This window comes from Globicephala melas, chromosome 14 (assembly GCF_963455315.2).
Source record: "Globicephala melas chromosome 14, mGloMel1.2, whole genome shotgun sequence".
NCBI classification, from domain to species: domain Eukaryota; kingdom Metazoa; phylum Chordata; class Mammalia; order Artiodactyla; family Delphinidae; genus Globicephala; species Globicephala melas.
This window is the reverse complement of record NC_083327.1, coordinates 17,418,422-17,436,163: the sequence shown is the minus strand read 5'-3', so window position 1 is coordinate 17,436,163 and position 17,742 is coordinate 17,418,422. Positions and strand designations below refer to the sequence as shown.

The 17,742-nt window shown below is 35.0% G+C and overlaps 1 protein-coding gene across 13 annotated transcripts in view; it reads right to left on the bottom strand.

The window, feature by feature from the left end:
- Window positions 1-17,742, bottom strand: part of DOP1A (DOP1 leucine zipper like protein A) — a 122,394-nt gene that overhangs the window by 79,336 nt on the left and 25,316 nt on the right. For 12 of the 13 annotated variants that reach the window (XM_060283797.1, XM_060283795.1, XM_060283796.1 and 9 more), the window contains exons 3-6: window positions 16,202-16,383; window positions 10,588-10,758; window positions 8,136-8,325; window positions 3,422-3,520 (exon numbers count right to left, since the gene is read on the bottom strand). In XM_060283797.1, the coding sequence (XP_060139780.1) occupies window positions 3,422-3,520; window positions 8,136-8,325; window positions 10,588-10,758; window positions 16,202-16,383 (642 nt within the window). Of the gene's footprint in view, window positions 1-3,421; window positions 3,521-8,135; window positions 8,326-10,587; window positions 10,759-16,201; window positions 16,384-17,742 lie in introns of those variants that run through there. The other variant, XM_060283807.1, reaches the window with a different exon arrangement.

The following is a 17,742-nucleotide window of genomic DNA, read 5'->3' as shown; positions in this document are numbered from 1 at the left end:
CAGAGCTGCAATGAACATTTTGGCACATGACTCTTTTTGAATTATGGTTTTCTCAGGGTATATGCCCAGTAGTGGGATTGCTGAGTCATATGGTACTTCTATTTTTAGTTTTTTAAGGAACCTCCATACTGTTCTCCATGGTGGCTGTATCAATTTACATTCCCAACAACAGTGCAAGAGTGTTCCCTTTTCTCCACACCCTCTCCGGCATTTATTGTTTCTAGATTTTTTGATGATGGCCATTCTGACCGGTGTGAGATGGTATCTCATTGTAGTTTTGATTTGCATTTCTCTAATGATTAATCATGTTGAGCATTCTTTCATGTGTTTGTTGGCAATCTGTGTATCTTCTTTGAAGAAATGTCTATTTAGGTCTTTTGTCCATTTTTGGATTGGGTTGTTTGTTTTTTTGATATTGAGCTGCATGAGCTACTTGTAAATTTTGGTGACTAATCCTTTGTCAATTGCTTCATTTGCAAATATTTTCTCCCATTCTGAGGGTTGTCTTTTCGTCTTGCTTAGGGTTTCCTTTCCTGTGTGAAAGCTTTTAAGTTTCATTAGGTCCCATTTGTTTATTTTTATTTCCATTTCTCTAGGAGGTGGGTCAAAAAGGATCTTGCTGTGATTTATGTCATAGAGTGTTCTGCCTATGTTTTCCTCTAAGAGTTTGATAGTGTCTGGCCTTACATTTAGGTCTTTAATCCATTTTGAGTTTATTTTTGTGTATGGTGTTAGGGAGTGTTCTAATTTCATACTTTTGCATGTAGCTGTCCAGTTTTCCCAGCACCACTTATTGAAGAGGCTGTCTTTTCTCCATTGTATATTCTTGCCTCCTTTATCAAAGATAAAGGTTTATCTCTGGGCTTTCTATCCTGTCCCATTGATCTATATTTCTGTTTTTGTGCCAGTACCATACTGTCTTGATTACCGTAGTTTTGTAGTATAGTCTGAAGTCAGGGAGCCTGATTCCTCCAGCTCCGTTTTTTGTTCTCAAGATTGCTTTGGCTATTCGGGGTCTTTTGTGTTTCTATACAAACTGTGAAATTTTTTGTTCTAATTCTGTGAAAAATGCCATTGGTAGTTTGATAGGGATTGCATTGAATCTGTAGATTGCTTTGGGTAGTAGAGTCATTTTCACAATGTTGATTCTTCCAATCCAAGAACATGGTATATCTCTCCATCTATTTGTATCATCTTTAATTTCTTTCATCAGTGTCTTATAATTTTCTGCATACAGGTTTTTTGTCTCCCTGGGTAGGTTTATTCCTAGGTATTTTATTCTTTTTGTTGCAGTGGTAAATGGGAGTGTTTTCTTAATTTCACTTTCAGATTTTTCATCATTAGTGTATAGGAATGCCAGAGATTTCTGTGCATTTTGTATCCTGCTACTTTACCAAATTCATTGATTAGCTCTAATAGTTTTCTGGTAGCATCTTTAGGATTCTCTATGTACAGTATCATGTCATCTGCAAACAGTGACAGCTTTACTTCTTTTCTGATTTGGATTCCTTTTATTTCTTTTTCTTCTCTGATTGCTGTGGCTAAAACTTTCAAAACTATGTTGAATAATAGTAGTGAGAGTGGGCAACCTTGTCTTGTTCCTTATCTTAGAGGAAATGGTTTCAGTTTTTCACCATTGAGGACGATGTTGGCTGTGGGTTTGTCACATATGGCCTTTATTATGTTGAGGAAAGTTCCCTCTATGCCTACTTTCTGCAGGGTTTTTATCATAAATGGATGTTGAATTTTGTCGAAAGCTTTCTCTGCATCGACTGAGATGATCATATGGTTTTTCTCCTTCAATTTGTTAATATGGTGTATCATACTGATTGATTTGTGTATACTGAAGAATCCTTGCATTTCTGGGATAAACCCCACTTGATCATGGTGTATGATCCTTTTAATGTGCTGTTGGATTCTGTTTGCTAGTATTTTGTTGAGGATTTTGCATCTATGTTCATCAGTGATATTGGCCTGTAGTTTTCTTTCTTTGTGACATCTGTGTCTGGTTTTGGTATCAGGGTGATGGTGGCCTCGTGGAATGAGTTTGAAAGTGTTCCTCCCTCTGTTATATTTTGGAAGAGTTTGAGATGGATAGGTGTTAGCTCTTCTCTAAACGTTTAACAGAATTCGCCTGTGAAGCCATCGTAAAAAATCATTCTTATCTTGCAGGCTGCTTGCCCACCTCTCTACTGGTAAGTTCAGACTATACCAATATGCCACAGCAGCCGTTTTTGTGAAAAGCCAGAGGCAGAATAAAGGCCCTTGGCTTAAGGATGGCAAGTCTTAAAATAGAAACTGGGGGTGGTTTATGTCCCACCCCTATAAATATACTGCTCCTATTACTAGGGAACAGTATAGGCAATGAAGTGTAAGATTCTTCAATTATTAGTAACTCAATTTCAACCTGAATAAAGTAATAAAAGAAAAATTTGACCATGGCCAATTATAATGAAAATTCACTAGTTATCTACTAACCACAGCTCTTACAAAATCCCAAATAATAGTCTTTTCTGCTAATGACATTTTAGAAACAAACTTACTTTTCCGAGGTAAAAGTTTTCCATTTCTTATTACATTTGTTAGGTATGTAGTTCCACCATTCTGAATACTTACACATTGGCGCTCTAAATTGCTCATCATAATTTAGAACTCAAAAGAATTTAGATCACTTCCTTAAAAAATGAGGATAGTAATTAAATTAAGTTCCAGCTTCATTTACGATTTAAGTGAGTTATTCTCATCTGTCACGAAACTACAGTTGACCCATGAACAAAGAGGGGGTTAAGAGTGTCGACAGTTAATGGAAAATCCAAGCATAATTTCAGTCGGCCCTCCATATCCACGGTTTCATATCCTAGATTCAAAAAACCATGGATTCTGTAGTACTGTAGTATTTACTATTGAAAAAAAATCTGCATATAAGTGGACCTGTGCAGTTCAAACCCTTGTTCAAATTTCAACTGTACTAGAGAATGTCAGAGTAACTAAATATTTGGCTTTCAAATTACAGCCAACTCTGCTAAGGGTCTGACATACATCCCCCAAATCACCAAACCAAGAAAAGATGACATTAGGACAGAGATAAGAGCTAGGTAGAAGGCCTGGGTCTCAGAGTCTTGGCTTACTCACAGCTAGCAATGAATAACAATACCTCTTGCTTTTTAAAGGTTAAAAGTTTTTTTTTAAAGGTATGAAATAATCTATTTAATTCTTCATATTCTTATCCAAATCAATAAATCTTATTTTCCCCAAAATTTCACAAATTCCACTCCTTAAAAAGGGAACTTGTTTTCTATGTACTTACTGGTTTATAAAACAAGAGAATACAACTTAAATCCAATTTTAAAAATAACTACACATCAGGAATCTATGAATGTCGAAAGAATGCCTTATGTTGATACTGGCATTACTGTTTTACCTGACTCATGTGGAATGGAAAACAGAAGAGTATGAGGTCCAGTGTGCTTCTCTGTACCAGTACACTTGAATCCTGCACCGAAGTGCTTACCGCTTCTACCTAAAATAAGAGAGTCTTTAGTACCTATTGTGTATTACCCTGGGAAATAGTTACCATGAAAATGTAACAATGCCTCATTTTCCTCAAAAAATAGAAGTATGCTTCCAAGTTTCTTTTATCACTAATTACACATTTGTACATTGTTTTGAATAGGTAAATATAATAGTTTAAAATTAAGGAGCACAAAAGAGTACACAGCCAAAAGGTTCTCCCCCATCTGTTTCCAACCACCCAGTTTTGTTTGTGTAAACAATCAAGACTACCAGTGAATACTTTCTGCAAATATAAGTAAATAAAAACATGCATGCATAATCCCAAACTCTGCCTTTTTCATTTAACAACATACTCTGCAGAGCTTTCCTTAACACTACATAAAGAACTTCATTTTTTATATCCAAAGAAATACTTCCTTTCACAGATGCATCCTTATTTATTTAACTAGGCTCCTAATGATGGACATTTATACTGCTTACAACCATTTACTATTGTAAGTAATGTTGCAATACACTTACATAATATACAAGCACACCTACAGGATAAATCTTTCAAAGCAGAATTGCCAGATATTGTGATATACACAGTTGCAATTTAAATAGTGTAATGCTTTGTCTTAAGGTTATGTATATTTATATTCTCACCAGCTCTGTCTGACAATTTGTTTTTCCGTGTTAACCCACACGTTTCTTGTTTTTGTCAACCTGATATATGAAAATGGGTATCTTCATACAGTTTAAATTTTTATTTCTCTTCTTACAAATAACACTGAAAATTTTTTCGTACCTTTGAATTATTTTTATTTCCTTAGGTTAAGTTTCTGTTCAAATCAATTTTTCTACTTGACTGTTAATATTTACTTATTTATTTACATAGCTCTTTGAATAATAAGGAGGTTAGTCCTTTGACTGTGATGTATTATAAACAGTTATCCAATTATGGCACTTGATTTTTAAAGAAATTTTAAAAAAATGACTTCTTTAAAACTTCCATTAAGTCATTAAAAGGAAATGTAACAATACATTTGGAAAATAGTTTGGTAGTTTCTTATAACCTTAAAACATATATTAGGAGAAAATATAAAAGTAAATCTGTTTGAGATTAGATTAGACACAATTTCTTAGATAATATCTAACACCAAAAGCACAAATGACAAAAAAGAAAACAGATAAATTGGATTTGATCAAAATTAAAATTTTTGTGCTTCAAAGGACACTATCAAGAAAGTGAGAAGACAACTGAATGGGAGAAAATATTTTTAAATCATATATATGATAAGAACTTAATATCCAAAATTTATAGAGAACTCCTACAACATAACAACAAAAAGAGAAATAAACCAATTTAAATAATGGGCAAAGAATTTGAACAGACATTTCTCCAAAGAGTTAAAGATGGCCAATAACCACAAATATGTTCAACATCATTAATCATTAGGGAAATGCAAATCAAAACCACAATGAGATAACACTTCAAACCCATTAGGATGGCTATAATAAAAAAGACAGACAGTAACAAGTATTGAAATGGATGTAGAGAAAAGGGAACCCTCGTATATTGCTAATTGGAATGTAAATCGGTACAGTAACTTTGGAAAACAGTTTGCCAGTTCCTCAAAAAGTTAAACACAGTTACCATATGACCCAGTAATCCCACTGTTAGGTGTATACCTAGAAGATACAAAAACTTATGTCTACACAAAAACTTATGCATGAATGTTCATAAAGAATTATTCCTTAAGAGCCAAAAAGGAGAAGTAACCCAAACTGTAATCAACTGAATAATGGATAAATAAAATGTGCTATATCCAAACAGTAGAATATCAATCAGCTATTAAAAGGAATGAAGTACATGTTTCAATATGAACAAATCTTGAAAATATTATGGTAAGTGAAGGAAGCTATTCATAAAAGACTACATATCATATATTTTATTTATATGAAATGTCCAGAATAGGCAAATCTATAGAAACAGAAAATAGACAGTGGTTGCTAGGGACAGGAGTGAGGGAAAATGTGATGTGATTAATGGGTACAGATGGGGTTTCTTTCTGGGGTGACGAAAATGTTCTCAAATTAGTGGTGATAGTTGTACAACTTTGTGAATATACTAAAAACCACTGAACTGTTCAATTCAAAAGGATAAATTTCATGGTATGTGAATTATATCTCAATAAAGCTGTTATAAAAAAAGTTAAACATATATTTACCTTATAAAGCAGGAATCCCATTCCTATGTATTTTCCCAAGAAATAAGAATATATGTCTGGATAAAGAAGATGTGGTACATATATACAATGGAATATTACTCAGCCATTAAAGAGAATGATGCCATTTGCAGCAACATGGATGGACATAGAGATTATCATACTAATGCCATTTGCAGCAACATGGATGGACACAGAGATTATCATACTAAGTGAAGTAAGTCAGACAGAGAAAGACAAGTATCATATGATATTGCTTATATAAGGAATCTTAAAAAAATGATACAAATGAACTTATTTACAAAACAGAAATAGACTCACAGACTTAAAAAACAAACTTATGGTTACCAAAGGGGGAAGGTGGGGGGAAGAGATAAATTAAGAGGTTGGGATTAACATATACACACTACTGTATTTAAAACAGATAACCAACAAAGACCTACTGTATAGCACAGGGAACTCTACTCAAGATTCTGTAATAATCTAAATGGGAGGGCTTCCCTGGTGGCGCAGTGGTTGAGAGTCCACCTGCCGATGTAGGGGACACGGGTTCGTGCCCCAGTCCAGGAAGATCCCACATGCCACAGAGAGGCTGGGCCCCTGAGCCATGGCCGCTGAGCCTGTGCTCCACAACGGGAGAGGCCACAGCAGTGAGAGGCCTGCGTACCGGAAAAAAAAAAAAAAAAAAATCTAAATGGGAAAAGAATTTGAAAAAGAACAGATATATGTATATGTATAACTGAATCATGTTGCTGTGCACTTGAGACTAACATTATAAATCAACTATATTCCAATATAAAATAAAAATTAAAAAAAAAGAGGGACTTCCCTGGTGGTCCAGTGGTTAAGAATCTGCCTTCCAATGCAGGGGATGCAGGTTCGATCCCTGGTTGGGGAACTAAGATCCTACATGCTGCGGGGTAACTAAGCCTGCAGCCTCTAGAGCCTGTGCGCCACACCTAGAGAGCCTGCATGCCTCAACTACTGAGCCCACGTGCTCTGGAGCCCGTGCACCACAACTAGAGAGACCACACCCTGCAACTATTGAGCCCATGCGCTCTAGAGCCTGAGTGTCACAGCTGGAGAGAAGCCTGTGCGCCACAACAAAAGATTGTGTGTGCCACAACCAAGACCTAACGCAGCCAAATAAATAAATATGAAAAAAAGAGAAATAGTTGTAAATGGAAAAAAAAAAAGAACATATGTCTATATAAATAACTGTATGCAAATGTTTGTATTAGTTTTATTCATAACTGCCCCAAACTGGAAAGAACTCAAACGTTCATTAATCAGTGAATGAATAAACAAACTATGGTATATTCATACAATACTACATAGCAATATAAAAAAACAAACTATTGATACATGCAAAAACATGGATGATTCTCAAACACGTTGTACAAAGTGAAAGAAACCAGACAACAGCTAACACTGCATGATTCTATTATGTAACATTCTGCAAAAAGCACAATCTACAGGAATAGAAAATAGATCAGTGTTTACAAGGACTTGGGAGTGTAGGGAATGAGAGTGACTACGAAGGGACAGAAAAGAACTTTTTGGGGTGATGTAAATGTTCTCTACCTTGATTTTATAGTATGTATATATGTATACAGTATGTATAGTATACTATAGTATGTATAGTATGTATGAATTTGACAAATGACTGTATGAATCTGTCAAATTCATACAACTGTACACGAGTTAATTTCAGTGTATGTTAATTACACTTTAATACATATAACCAAAAATCTGCATAAAAATCTGTCATTTCATAATCATGTGGGGAAAAAGTAAAGGATGATTAATCACAACCTTTTTTTTAAAACATTTCAAAATGACCCTTAAGGGATTCTTTGTTTTTCACTCCTTGCTCATTTTAAGAGTACAGCACTCTACAGAGATAAAAGGTTTCCTTCTGTTCTTAACCTTGAAATTAAAAAGTATAAGCAAACAATCAATGTGATTTTTTTCAACTATCTTTCACTATCTGCTTTAGTAATACATCATTTTGCATAAATCCCATACAGAATCTGGCTATCACTTTGTCTAAAATCTGTCTTTCCTATAAAGAAATCTATGATCCAACAGAAGGTACACTTCGAGATAATATAATGAATGTGGCTATGTTAACAATGGTCTAATCAGTTAGCAAGATGGTAATAAAGACCATTTATTTGCTTGAATAACAGATAATAAAGATAACATATAAATAACAATTCCTTTTCCATGAAAAAACTTTGTAGGTTTTCAAAAGAATAATTATCAACTATTTTGGTCTTTAAGTTTCCTTGATGAAAAATGTAAGCTCCATGAAAACAGGAACTTCATTCGTGGCACGATTCTCAATATCTGGAATTTTGTGTCTGGCTATAAAGAAGTATGAGTTAAATGAGCAACCACATGTATACCTACCATTAGCTCGATATCACTGCCAATTATATAAAGCTGATCTTCCATGGAAAGCTTCCTGTTCAAATGGGCAAGAACATACGTGATTCCAGGTAAACGCACAGCAGGACTGGTTAGAAGGCTACCCCAGAGGGCACTGTAGAATGCCGACTGGTCCACTGCAGTAGCAACCTTTTCCAATAATGTGTTTGTTCTGAGGTACAAAATAAAGTGGTTGAAAAAGGGAAATATTTAGTTTCACGATGTTAAACACAAATCATTATCCTCTCCCAGAATGTATGAAAGCATCCCTGCCGTAGTCATATGTTCCATAGATGGGAAGAAGCATACACGTCAGAGTCAGAGAACTGGGGTGTAAGTCCTGGCTCTCCCAATTACTAGCTGTGTAATCTGGGGAAATCACTTAGTGTTTCTTCAGTTCAGTTTCCTCAACCGTAAAATGAAGATAACAACAAAAACACCACCACAAGTCCCATCTGCCTCAGTGGGTTGTTAAACCCACATACATTATAGTTAATAATAATCCTATAGCAGAACATATCTTCTGTTGATTTTCTACAAAATTTTAAAGGCTATTTCCAAATATTTCCTTCGCTTTGAAATCACATTATGTAATTCACTATTTCAATGAATTATCCTATGACAAAATCAGAGATGCATTATTGCTCTATTAAGAACTGCATTTAAAGAATTACCTTTCATTTGTTTTAAACATAAGATAAACAACGCAATACACAAAAATTATTACATTGCTATAAAGCAGATTCAGAATCAAGAGAATCTGATGATGAGTTCTACTGTTAACTTACTATGTGATTTAATACTAACACTGTAATCCCTTCTAGCCTCAATTTAACTATGCATTAAAAGAACATGTTTTCATATCCTTTTATAGAACTTGTGTGAAATAACTGGCAAAACATATTGCTATGGTCTGAATGTTTATGCCCCCTGAAAATTTATACATTAAAACCCTGATCCCCCGAAGTGATGGTATTAGAATGTGGAACCTTTGGGAGGTGCTTAAGTCATGAGGGTAGAGCTCTCATGAATGAGATTAGTGTTCTTATGAAAGAAATACCAACAGAGCTCCAAAGTCCCTTCCAGTAGATGAGGATATAGGGAAAAGGCTCCAGCTATGAACCAGGCAGAAGGCTCTCACCAGAGCATGGTCATGTTGGCACCTTGATTTTGGACTCCCAGCCTCAAGAACTGTGAGAAATAAATTTCTGAATTTTTGCATTTCTGAATATTTCTAAATTTCTGAAAATAAATTTCTACCCAGTCTGTGGTATTTTGTTACAACAGCCCAAAAGACTAAGGCACATAACAAGATTAAATCATAGAGATACCACAGTCATAAAGACCATTATTCAATTTCTACATTAAATTTTTAATTATAACTAGCAGATTTATGAAATGGTATTCATTGTATGCTTCCCTTAGGAGAATTAATAAAACAATTTAAAACAAGACTGATTTATAAACTTAATAAAATAATCTCATATTGTGTTTCTAAACTTGTAAGCAAGTAAGTAAAAAAGTTAATAAAAGTAAATGATAAGTTTTGAGGACTAAAGTATTTTTTCTCAAAGTAGCTTATAAGAGTAATCCAATATTTTCAGGATTAGATTCTTACAGCATTATGGGAGCAGATGAAATATAATAAAAGGGTAGCTGGTCAATGCACTGGAATAAATTATTTAAATTTAAATCATGTGTACTCGTAAAGAAAGTTTGGCATTTTCTTTTTCTGCCACCTTAATTCATAATTTCCTTTTTGGTAAGAATATCAGTAACAGAGATTAAAGATACTTAACGTTACCCTGCATTGTCTACCACTATTAACTTCCAAAGAAATGATAGGCTCCAAAACAGATCAAATCATTTTCTTCGAAGAGGTAAAATATCAAGAGTATCATGTCAATAGGTTGGTGCTAGGCTATTTTCCACCATTAACAATTTAAAAATTGATGGTACATGGCCCAATTTCCCATTCATTTTATTAATTTAAATGTCCTATCTATTGTACTATTATTTTAAATTATGGGTCACAAATTTTTGAGTGATTTTTATGTGCTAGGCGCTAGACTAAGTGATATTGAAATATTATAGTAACACAATGAAATAGGTTATGCTTCTTTATATACAAGAAAACTCAATAAAGTTCAGAAATGTTGAAAAACCTTTCCTAAGCTCACACAGTGTCTGTCAAACTAGGATTTGAACCCAGTCCATCTACCTTCCAAGTCTGTGCTCTTATTACTCAGCTAAATTTTCAGTGTGATACACAAACTAGACACACTAATGTTTTTGCTATAAAAATCTTCAGGTGATATACTGACGTGTCAAGAATAATTAGTTTTTGTGATGCTAATATTACTGATTTAAGGATGCTTGCTGACAAATCCATGACTTTGATTACTTAGCTGCAGCAATAACAGTACTATCTTACCTCTCATAGTACTCTGATCCTTCTTCTAAGCCAGGAAGAATACCAGTTAGCAATCCTTGTAGACCAGGCTTCAATGTTTTACCCAAAGGCAGATAATATATCTCATACAAACTTAGCAATGTTGGTTTCACCGACATGGCAGCATTTGCAAGAAGAGGAAATAGTCCAGAACTGTTTTATAAAAATAAAAGTGGGGGATAAAATAACTATAAAATATTAATTCATATGTACCAACATGTGTGTATAAATCTTTTAAAAATGAAATAATGTTATACTGCTCAGCTTAAAATGGTATCCTGTATAGTGATGCCTTCTAAATCCATTAAACCAACCTAGGTCTCTCACCTGAGCTTCATACTCATAAACCCAGTGGCCACCTAGCTGTTTCACAAGGCCTTCAAATTTCACAATTCATAAACAGAGTTCCCTCCCTCCCCCTGCCCCAAATCCTGATCCTTCCCCTGTAATTTCCATTTCAAAATATGGCATCAGCATCCATCTGGTTGACCAAAGGCTATACATCTTAGAGTGACTCTTGACCCTTTTAAAAAAAATCTACTTTAAATCGGAATCAATTACCAAGTTTTCTCTCCAAGCCATCCTCCTAGATATTTTTTGAATATAATAAATTCTCTCCATCTCCATCAGATAGCTCCTTAGAAGAGACCACCAAGGTATCTCAATCATCATCTCTCAATCATCATGTCTTACCAAGTACTGCTTCAGGATAGCCCTGAAGCAGCTGTTCTCAATAAAACCTTTCACTGGTTTCCTGCTGCCTTTAAGATATAGTCTAAATGCTTAATGTGGCTTTTAACATCTTGCTACTACATACCTCTATAGAGACAATGTATGCTCACCAATATCACTCCTGCACCCTCTGCTCCAGCTACACTGAAGAATTCCTCTCAAGTTCATTTTAGAACTTTCCACACCCCCGTTAGCAAGCAGGCCTTCGCACATGCTGCTCTGAAAGATACAATTCCTGCTCCCTTACTTACAACCTCCTTGTTGTCTGGATGATTCCTAGGACTCAGGAACTCAGCCTAAGCTGTTTCCTTGAGGAGACTGTCTCCTAATTAGACTAGGTTAGGCTCCCTATTTGATGTTCCCATAGAACCTAACACTTATTCTAATAAGTAATTCTGTTTTTACTAACAGTAAGTAATTCTATTGCTGTGATAATAATAAGTAATGCTAGGGACTTCCCTGGCGGTCCAGTGGTTAAGACTCTGCGCTTCCACTGCGGGGGGCAAGGGTCCGATCCCTGGTCGGGGAACTAAGATCTTGCATGCCACACAGTGCAGCCAAAAAAAAAAAAAAGTAATGCTATTCCTTGCGGCAGCAGAAGGAAACATCAACAAAGTAAAAAGACAACCTACAGAATGGGAAAAAAAATTTGCAAACCATATATCTGATAAAGGGTTAATATCTAAAACACATAAAGAACTGGTACAACTCAATAGCAAACAAATAACCTAATTACAAAATGGGCAAAGGACCTAAATAGACTTTTCTCGAAAGAAGATACATGAATGGTCAACAGATACATGAAAAGATGCTCAACATCACTAGTCAACAGGGAAATGCATATTAAAACCACAGTGAGATAACATCTCATGCCTGGCAGAAGGGCCATCATCAAAAAGACAAGATATAACAAATGCTGGTGTGGATGTGGAGACAAGGGAACCCCTGTGCACTGCTGGAGGGGCTGCAAATTGGTACAGTCACTATAGAAAACAGTATGGAGATTCCTCAAAAAATTAAAAATTCCAATTCTGGGAATATATTCAAAGGTAAAAAAAACACTAACTCAAAAAGAATCCCCATGTTCATAGAAGCATTATTTACAATAGCCAAGACATGGAAACAACCTAGGTGTCCACTGATGGATGAATAAAGAAGTTGTGTGTGTGTGTATATACACACACACACACACACACACACACACACGGAATATTATTCAGCCATAAAAATGAGGAAATCCTACCATTTGCAACCACATGGATGCATCTTTAAGGTATTATACTGAGATAAGTCAGACAGAAAAAGACATACCGTATGATCTCACTTATAGGTAGAATCTTAAAACAAACCAAACCAAAACAAAAAACACCCTAACTCATAGAAAAAGGGATCAAATTTGTGGTTACAAGAGCCAATGGTAGAGGAAGGGGGAATTAGAAGAAGGTGGTCAAAAGGTACCAACTTCCAGTTATAAGATAATTGAGTACTAAGAATGTAATGTAAAACATGATGACTACAGTTAACACTGCTATATGATATACAGGAAAGTTGTAACAGAGTAAATCCCAAGAGTGCTCATCATAAGGAGAAATTTTTTTTCCTTTATTCTTTTCTTCTTTCTTTTCTTTTTATTGTATCTATATGAAAAGATGATATTAGCTGAACCTATTGTGGTAATCATTTCACAGTATATGTAAATCAAACCATCATGCTGTACACCTTAAACTTACACAGTGAGGAATGTCAATTATTTACGAATAAAACTGGGGGAAAAAAGAGTAATTCTAGTAGATAATTCTGTAATATCAGAAAGCAAGAGACCATGACTCTCTTTTTATTTCTGTATCCTAAATCCTTAACACCAAGTCCTGCACTTGCAAAGTGCTTAACAAATGAATTAAGAATCTGTCTTGCTCCTACTTTATACAGAAAACAGAGGTCATCTAGTGGGAATTCCCTCAGCTCGCCATTTTCCCGCCTTCAATTTTAGGTAGTACAGTGTGACTTAAAGCTACAGTAGTAACCTCTTCAAAGCTACCTTGCCCCAGGGCCCAACGTCTCCTTTTGCCAGGGCCCTGCTTTATCTACCATCCTTTTTCTTTCCTGTAATTTCTTTCTTCCTCCACTGACAATTGTGCTTAAATCTTTCCTATGACTCTAAAAGGAGAACAAATTACAACAACAAAATCCCCAAACCTTTATCTTAACTACCTCCTGGCTTGAAGCTGCCTTCCTACTTCAACTTTTGGGGGGAAAAAAAAAGCACTCCTCCCAATTTATCACCTCCCATCTGATCTTCAATCGTGACACTTCTACCTGCTCTACTGAAGCTGTTCTCCATACTGTCACCAATGTCTACTAATCGCCAGATTTGATGGTCTATTTTCAGTCCCTACTGTTTCATGTGCCAGTAATATTTGATACTATTCACCACAACTTTCTCTTGAAATTCTTTCCCCTTTTGGCTTCAGGTGAGCTCTGTCTCCTGGTACATTTTCTATCTCTGATTCTTCTTGTTCCTTTTCAATGACTACTTTCCTCCACCTGCTCTTTAAATAATGTGACTCCTAAGTATTCACAGAATGGTCTCATTCCTTTACCCTCCTTATTATTCACAACGTACTGGGTGATCTCAATCATTCTCTTGGCTTCAACTGCCACCTGAATACTAACTGCTCTAAAATCTCTCTAGCCTGAAGTCTGGGTTTGTATTATCAAAAGTTTACTTTACATATCCATTTAATATTTTACGCTGCTCAAACTACATGTCTAGCCTTCTTAGTAACCCCTCTGTGTACTGTATCATATTAAAAAGCCAGATATGGGGCTTATCTGGCATATGGGGAAGCCAGAATGAAAAGTTCTAACATATGTTTAATCATAGTTCCAAAAAAGGAAGAGAAAATACATGGAGTAAAGTCAATTTAAAGAGACTCCAGAATTGATGAAAGGTATTGATTTACAGATTTTAAAATCCCAATGAATCCCAACCAGGATAAAGAAAAAGATATCTACCTCTAAATATATCACAGTAAAACTGCAGAGTACTAATGACAAAGATGTAGAAGTAAATACGCAGACTTCTATGAGCTGATATTCGATCAGAGACCTGGATTAAAGCACTACAGAGTGAGGAAAACAAAGAAAATGAGGAAGAATAAGCAGAGACCTATGTTGTCAGAATGGAGTAAACTGGGTAGAAAGTGGCAGGAGTTAAGAGGTCACTGACACAGACTGGGCCAAAGTATATAAAGCCTTAAAAGCCATAGTAAGGGCTTTGAATTCTGTTTTTAAGCGACAGGAGGAAGTCAATGGAGGTTTTTAACAGAGGAATGACATTACCTATTCAATGTATTAAAAAGTTTACTCTGATACTATGTGGAAAAAAGGGTGTAAGAGAATAAGAACAGATGTTATATGAATATTCGGAGGCCAGTAACAAAGACCAGGCTAGAGATAATGCTTACTTAGTGAGGATGTTGCCAGCAAGGGTAGAGAGAGGTAGATGTATTTGGAACATGGAACAATGGCTAACATTTATTGAGTACTTATTACATGCTGTACTTTGTTCTAAGCACTTTACATATATTAACTCTCTTAATTCTGTTAACAATACTATGAAATTGATCATCTTATTCCCATTTTTGCAGATGAGAATACATACAGAGAGAGGTGAAGAAAATGGCTCAAGATCACAGAGCCAGTTAGCTGTAAATATGAATTGTCTGACTCCACTGCCTCTGCTCTTAACCACCATGAGATAGAACTCTTAGTGACAGAATATTCATGAGAGGAAGGAGAATATGGGCAAAGAAAACAAGATGTCAAGTGTAAGTCTGAGATTTCAGGTGTAAATGGATGGATGGTGGTGCCATTTACTGAGCTTTAGTGCACTGCAGATGGCCAGGTTTATGGGAGAAGGTGAGGTTAGTTTGGAGCAGGTTGAGCTTCAGTTGCCTTTAAAGATCCACACTGAGGTGGCGAGTAAGCCAGGAGTTTAAAGCAGAAGTCAGCACTAGTGATACCAAGTTGGGAGTCTGCACATAAAAGATAAATCATGGCTTGGATAAGCATGCCCAAGGAGAGAATATAAAGTGAAAACATTAGGTACAGGACTAAGCAAGCCTTAAGGAACTCCATATGTAGAGTTTAGGGAAAGGAGAAAAGGCTGGTAAAGGAGATTGAGAAAGTAACAAAACTGGAGAATGAAGTATAACAGAAGGCAAGAGAAAAAGACTATTTTAAGGAGAGAATGGTCAACTATGTTGAAAGGTGCTAAGAGATCAAGGTATCTATTTTTTCTCAGGGTAGTTCTCTAGCTTAAAAACACAGAATGTTCTGTAGTCTCAACAATTTTGAAAAAAAATAAACTTTTCAAAAATGACATCTGAGAAGGAAAAAATTCTTGTATTAAGAAATATTAGGGATTTCCCTGGTAGTCCAGTGGGTAAGATTCCATGTTCCCAATGCAGGGGGCCTGGGTTCGATCCCTGGTCAGGGAACTAGATCCCACATGCATGCTGCAACTAAGAGTCCGCATGCCACTACTAAGAAGTCCGCATGCCACAACTAAGAGTACGCATGCTGCAACTAAAAGATCCTGAATGCCGCAATGAAGATCCTGCATGCTGCTACTAAGGCCTGGCACAGCCTAAATAAATAAATAAATCTTAAAAAAAAAAAAAGAAAGAAAGAAATACTGTAAATTTTTCTTAAGTATTTATTTATCAAAATATTTAAGACTGACATCTGAAAACTTTCATCATTAAGGACTTTTCAATTTTTTACCTTTTACTGCAAAAAGCATAAAATAGCTAAAAATACTTTTTACTTACATGCAAATAGACAGTAAAATTATTCTCACCTATATAAAAAAAGATCTTTGGCAAGTCGCTTAGGTCCAATGATTTTGAAGATAATTTCATATGTTTCAAGTGCCTTCCGATGAACTCCACCTGGTAATGCTGGATGTAGACATTGAGCTAGGCGTTTGCCTATGGTCAGCTTTTTGGGTACCACTTGGTACTTTGCATTATTTTGTAAAACCTTGAAGAAAACATTTTAATTCAGTTGAGAAAAATATTACATTTCATTTTATTTCCATTTTCTAGCATAGTATTACCAAAAACCCTTATAGGACTTCTTTACACTCTGAAAAAATTATAGAGGACGTCAAAAAACTTTTGTTTTTATCAGTTACATCTGTCAATACTGGATTTAAAATTAAAACTGAGGATTTAAAAATATTTATTAATTTGTTAAAAAAAATAAACTCATTACGTGTTAACAGAAATAACATTTTTATGAAAAATAACAATACTTTCCAAAACAAATTTGTTCAGAAGAAAGGCACCGTTTTAGATGTCTGCAAATCTTTAATGTCAGTCAGCCTTCAACCTATTTTTGATACACTGTTTGAAATACATGAAGAAAATCGAACCTCAACATAGATACTTTGTTGGAAGAGGAACAACCACTGCTGTACTATATCATATTATAGCAAGTAATTCTAGTGCTAACAAGAACATACATGAGATTATAATTGCCCATTTGCTTTTACTAATCTCCCAATTGGGCCAAATACATGTTGCTGTATTTATTCAGCCACTACATTTCTTTAGAGATGATGGTCAAGGCAGAATTTATAGAAGAAGATGCTATCTCACAAATCACTCAAAGGAGATTAATTATTTAAGTGATAAAAGACTTACAAATGCAGTTCTTCAGAGTATTATGGCAAAATGCTGATAGAATACTAGAAAATGAACACTCAGAATGAATACAGTATAATAGACTGGAACTGGAATTTAGATGAAACACAAAAGAAGTCCTTTATTTTAAAAAATAACTGAGGTTAAAATATATAAAACGAATGATCTGCCAAAGGCAGTACAGAAGAGAAGCACTAGATTTTTCATTTCACAAAAAAAGCGGAGGGTCTGAGGTCCACTTAGATAGAACATTTTCAATGTTCTTCCCACTACAAGCCTTCAATCCAGTTTTAAATTGGATGTAACGAATGTAAATAAAATTAGACCTACGAATGCAAAGCAAATCAAGGGCACAACACTAATAAGACTCCAACTACAAAATATTTTTATTTTTTGAAACTAGCTGCCTTCCATTTCTAGAATATTACTTTGAATTTTGGATGCAGGAGCAAAGAATCAATATTTACATATATTTTAAAGAAAAGTATAATTATTATCAGAAGTACTTCTGTAGAAGGAAACTTAATGATGTGTAACACAAAATGCCTCAATAAAGAAATTCTACTGATACCAAAAATTTTTTTTAAAAAGCAAAATATAGCACTATTTTCTAAAAGCACTTCAGTTAGAAAACTTGTATAAATGAGGCATAATTTAGTATATTAATAAATAAAATTTTATACTAAAACATATT